The sequence below is a fragment of the Meleagris gallopavo genome, chromosome 1 (genome assembly GCF_000146605.3).
Source record: "Meleagris gallopavo isolate NT-WF06-2002-E0010 breed Aviagen turkey brand Nicholas breeding stock chromosome 1, Turkey_5.1, whole genome shotgun sequence".
NCBI lineage: Eukaryota > Metazoa > Chordata > Aves > Galliformes > Phasianidae > Meleagris > Meleagris gallopavo.
In genome coordinates this window covers 180,981,955-180,987,444 of record NC_015011.2, presented here as the reverse complement: position 1 = coordinate 180,987,444, position 5,490 = coordinate 180,981,955, and the positions used below count along the sequence as shown (strand labels likewise).

At 40.4% G+C, this 5,490-nt stretch overlaps 1 protein-coding gene across 2 annotated transcripts; it reads left to right on the top strand.

Annotated features, from left to right (window-relative positions):
- The first annotated feature begins 6 nt into the window (after positions 1-6).
- C1H11orf97 (chromosome 1 C11orf97 homolog) lies at positions 7-3,550 on the top strand. 2 transcript variants are annotated; one of them, XM_010706115.3, is made up of 4 exons: positions 7-147; positions 420-524; positions 2,106-2,231; positions 3,404-3,550. In XM_010706115.3, exons 1-4 carry the CDS (start codon positions 60-62, stop codon positions 3,406-3,408), a joined length of 324 nt encoding a protein of 107 aa, XP_010704417.1. In that variant the 5' UTR covers positions 7-59; the 3' UTR covers positions 3,409-3,550. The 2 variants fall into 2 exon arrangements, with proteins under 2 accessions (XP_010704417.1, XP_010704416.1); XM_010706114.3 differs by having other exon boundaries at positions 8-147; positions 3,389-3,550.
- Positions 3,551-5,490: the final 1,940 nt, after the last annotated feature.

The window sequence follows — 5,490 nt, the reverse complement described above, 5'->3', positions numbered from 1 at the left end:
CCCCCGTCCCCTGGGCGTTGGGCTCCTCCTGAGGGATCTAAAAGCCCTGGAGGGAGGGGATGATGGGGAGGGGAGCTGTCACATCCCTCCCTGGGCCGCCTGGCGTAGGGCTGCCCTCTTTCGGGGGGCAGTGCCTGCTGCCGTGGGGTACGAGACCTCCTCCTTCCGCCCTCAGCTCCACTTTGGGTTGTTCACCATGGAGGGACTCCATCGCCACAGTTCCCCGGAGCACAGGGTTGCCTTGGCTGCAGCATCCCGTGGTGCAGAGCCCTGTAGCTGAACATTATCGTGTCTGTAAATCTGTTTTAAAGTTGCATTAAAGCGAGAAGAATGGGATAAAATGAAATTACATGCTTTAAAACACACCAGCATCAGGGAAGTTAAAATGACCAGTTCTTGTGTGATGTGTTTTCTAACAGGGAAGAACTTTCTGTACGTTGAGCCATGTAAGAGAGTTAAAGAGATCCTTGAAGAAGAGCTCTGTTTTTGGAAAGAAGAATGCCACATTAGGCATCCAGCTGCAGGTAATCCTTCCTACGAGCAAATGGAAAGTGTTTGTCAGGGCAAATGAAACAGAAAATGTTTTGAGGAACTGTAGCAAAATTATTTATTTAAAAACCAAACTAAACAAAAAGTCAGTCTAGAACACTTATTTATTAGTCTAGTGAAAATTCAGAAACAGAAGAATTATGCATCATCTAGTTTTTTAGCATGAAATTATGAGACTATAAAGAACACATAATTCCATGTGATTTATCAGCTTAATAAAACAGAAAAATACCAAGTGGTAGAGAGGTTTTGGAACTTCTTTCTTTGAAAGAAGTGAGATTTTATTACTTCTTTCCCTTGAAGGAGGTGTTGCAGTTACTAGAATTCGTTGTCTACCTTCTGCTGCTCAGAATTGAAGTTAGTATTGAAAAGAAGTTGAGGTAAAAATGAATAAAAGGAAATAAAGGAAAACAAAGCAATTAGAAAATCAGTCTGTTTAGGCAGCTTGAAGGTTATAGACAGACCTGAATACAGTAGAACATGAGGAAACGTAAATCTGAGAAGGAACAAGGTGTTTGCTCTAGATAAGAAATTATAAAGTTGTTTCACTATTTGTGTCATTAGCAGTCTGTACAGAGAATGATCTACTTCATTTAACTTACGTCTCTGCTAACACCTAAAGCTAACATTAGCACTAGGGTGTTGAGCTGCTGTTTGTCAACTGGTACTCCTAAATCCACAATACTTTTCCCCCATAATATGTGGTTCTTGTTCTGTAGCCCTGCATTCTATCCCAGAGCGTAAAGCTATTCCTTGGTTATGTTAAGCTACATTTTGTTGAAATAGGTCCGCCAGAATCTTTCTTAACATTTGCATCTTCCACAAATGTAGCAAAGCCTAAATTTTTCCCTTTATTTCCAAATTTAGACAAATTTGGAAAAGATCTTTGTGTTCTCCTATTTAGGATTAGAACCCAAAAGTAAATTTACTCAAAATAAATATCAAACAATTGGATTCACAGACGAAAATGTACAAAAGTTGGGTGATGTAGTCAGTATCCTGTCAGATTTAAATTATTTGAACCTGCAACTGCATGACTGTGATTAGACTCCTTAGGCAATTACAGCACACACTGCAAATGAATTACTTATGTAAACTCTGTTTATATTAAATGGAGGGAAAAAAAGCACTTTGAAAGCACATTTCTGGCTGTCTTTGCATTAGTCTTTCTCTGTAAGTGCTCTCTTCCCATTGATGGTAAAGGGGATCTGGGCAAGTGGTTGAGTTGCAGATGTTATCATTAGTCTGCTCAGTCCGCTCTTGTGTCTCATGTTAGTAAGAGCTTAACACACCAACACTGCACTACATTCATCTGCCACTGGATCAAAATTGTCTGGAAGATTACAATTTGATCATATGAATGGACATTACAAAATTGCTCTCTGAAGATGTCAGTCACTCTTTTCCATTAAGTGTGGAGGATGCTTATAGCGCTGTCCCTACCAATGTCTAATTACAGAACTGACCAAAGGAACTATCTTTTAAATGTTCTGCCAGTTTTAGAACAAGTTTAAATAATCAGTTGTAACAGTATTATTTTGACTAATTATTAACAGCGGCTCTGAAAGGAATTTGGAGTGTGAAAAAGAATTTCTCCATCGGAGGCCTGCAACCAGCATCGCAGAGCAGAAATGGCTTACTTTTACAACCTCAGTTCTACTCAAGGCATGTAGGAATGAAAAGTAAGAGTCAGCAATAAGAATCTTTGCCTATAACAACTCACTTTAAAGTTGTCAGGTGATGTTTCTTTTTGTAGTTGATTGGCGTCTCACTGGACTGCATATCTTATATCTCATTTCTATCCTTTCTTGTCTGTGAGAAAAGCACAGATTTAAAACAAGACAGGCTATTCAAATTTATTTTGGTACTGAAATGTATGGGATTTGTTGGTTTTCTTCTGGGAACGTAGATGCTCTTTGTTCCTAAGGACTGCTTCTAGGAGCAGTGATGCTTCTCCTCACTGTTTTGAAGCAGAATAGGCAGGTAGCATGAAAGGAAGGACAGAAGAAGAGATAGAAACAAGAAAAAATTGGAAGCAATCTGACTTCAGTTCCTATACTCATCAAACCGTTTCCATTCACACATTTTTTCTGTGTAAGGAGCAGGGGAAAAAAAGTGTGATTATATATAATTGAGAGGTGGAATGTCTATGAAGTTAGATGAAAAAGGAAAAGATTTCCAAGAGAAGATGAACTTATGGTGTTCAGCACCTGAAGGAGAGGCACCAGGCAAAGGATAAAGGAGAAGCACAGACAAGGGGAGTGAAGGGGAGAAGACAGAGAACAGAAAGTTAGGAATTCCTGAAGGGAATTGGAAAGGAAAACACAGTTCAGCAATGCAGGGATAGAAATAAAAACAAAGAAATGAAAAAAAATGATGTAGGAGAAATAAGTAGAAGAGGATAAAGGGAAAGAAAGAAATTAGACCCATGTTGCTGAATTTACTGAAGTTAATGCACTTATTTTTGCTTTTCCCTTTTACTGCCTTTCCCTAAATGTGGCTAACTCTTGGGGGGCTCACATCTATCCTTACAAGGGTCTTGATTTTTTGCAAATGTGAATCTGTTTAGATGTGTCAAATGAAACTTTAAAATGGCTAGCTGTCTGTGGAAATTTAGACCTGTATTTACAAGATTTTAAGCAAGTTTTGGTTTGGTAGGGAGATTTTCTCGTTATAGCTGTTTTATCCATATGTTCCTGCTGCTCTTTTATCTGATATTGTAGTTAGTACTCAAATCTGATCCATATTTCAGTCAGTGATGAAGATGTTACAATAAAAAAAATTACAAGATGTTTCTGATGACAAGAATGTGCTACTATGAAATTTGACATTTTTGTAGTTTTCTCTGTTGCAGAGTGATTCTAAGTTCCAGCAGAAAATCATAACGTAGTTGAAGAGATGCCTTAACTTTTCTTAACATGCATTAAGCTGAGCAATTCCTGGGCCAAGAGTTTGTGATTCAGTAATCGAGCTCAACTTAATAAAAGTTTAACATAAATAAGCCTGCAATGTCTCTATTTACGTAAGAGCTATCATAGAGGCTGCCTGGAACCTAAAATAACCTGTCACTGAACTTCCACTTGCAACAGTTATTAAGGTCAGGTGAGGTAATACTTGTAACCATTAAGGTAAGGTGAGTTAATACCAAATGAGCATTAGTTTGTATTTACTGTATTGTCACACTACTTAGGAAGTGGTAATGGATCCTTCAAGGTACAAAAACAGAACAAGCGATGGCTTTGTGGCTGACTGGGAGAGGTCCCAGAGGACTGGCAGAAAGTCAGTGTCACTCCTGTCTTCAAGCAGGACTAGATGGAGGATTTAGGGAACTGTTGGCTGGTTGGTTTTCTCACGGTTCCTGGGAAGATGATGAAGCATCTAATACTGGAAGTCTTTTCCAAACATATGAAGGACAAGAGGGTGGTTGGGAGTATCCAGCAAGGATTTATGAAGGGGAAACTGTTTTACAAACCTGGAAGCCTTCTGCAATGAGATAGTTTGCTTGGTGGATGAGGGGAGAGCAGCTGATGTTGTTTACTTCATCAAAAGCCTTGCTAGAGCCTCTATCTGCCCCAACAGCCTCAGTGACAACTGATGAAGTACAGGTTATATAAATGTACAGTGAGGTGAATGGAAAACCGGCTGAAGTGCCAAGCTCACAATGTTGTGATGAGTATCATAAAGTCCAGCTGGAGGAGACACTGGCTGAGAAAACCAAGAGTTGATTGTTTAACATCTTCTTAGTAACCTGGACAACGGAACAGAGTAGAACTCAGCAAGTTTGCAGAGAATACAGAATGAGAAGGAGCATTTGATACACCAGGTCCTAGTTGCCAATCAAAGGAAACTCTACAGGTTTCAGAATTGGACAGAGAAAAAATTCATGAAGTTTAGACCAGGGAAATGCCAGTTCTGCTCCTAGGGAGAAATAATCCTTTGCACCATGACAGGCTGGAGAACCACAGGCTGGAAAAGTAGCTTGGCACAGCTGGGGCTCCTGGTGGACAAGAAGTTGAGCATCAGTCAGCAATGGCTGGCAGTCTCTTGGGCTGCCTTAGAAAGATCTTCGTTATTAGCTTGAGAGAAGTGATCTTTTCCTCTACTCAGCACTGGTGAGATGTATCTGGAGTGTTGGGTCCAGTTCAAGAGATGTACTCAAGCAAATTCAGCCAGTAGCCATGAAGATGATTAAGGGATGTTACTGAAGAGATGCTGAGAAAGCTAGGAGTGCTTAGCACTGAGATGAGAAGGCTCAGAAGAAATATAAACTGAACTGGGGGCAAGCAAAATCAGTGCTTATCAGGCTTGAAAGTAGATTTCCATGATAAGGAAGGCAAGAAGCTCATGGCACCAGGAGAAAGGGTCCTTTCCTGCCTGCAGATTGGCAGCTATGGCATAGCTTCAGTGGTGTAGAAGCAGATGAGGGACCTGAAGTTCTCTCTGGCAAAGCAACTGATGGCTGAGCCTGAACCATGCAGGGGGACATAATACTAGTTGGAGGCTCCCTGCTGCAAGCAATGAAGGCCCATGTTTTCTGCCCCAACTTGACACTGAGGAAATTCATTGTGGGTTTGCAGATGACAGTAAGTTGGGGAGAATTGCTGATCTGCCTTAGAGTAGGAAGGCCCTATAGAGGGATATGGACAGGCTGGATTGCTGGGCTGAGGCCAGAATTCTTTCCAGGCTTCTGTCCTGCACTAACATAAACAAATATTACTGTCTTTCTAAAGGAGGGAACTGTTTTGTACAATGAAGAAACTGAACTGATGGATAACTTAAAGCCAGAACTTAAACCCAGTGTCATCTCAAACTGATAATTCACGTTTTCCCTAAGGTGTGGTTTTAAGAGGTGGAATGGTATTTGTTTCTGAGAATCCAAGATCCTATTTAAGCCATGCTAATTATTGTTACAAAGAAGTAGTCTTAGTGCCAACTTTGAGC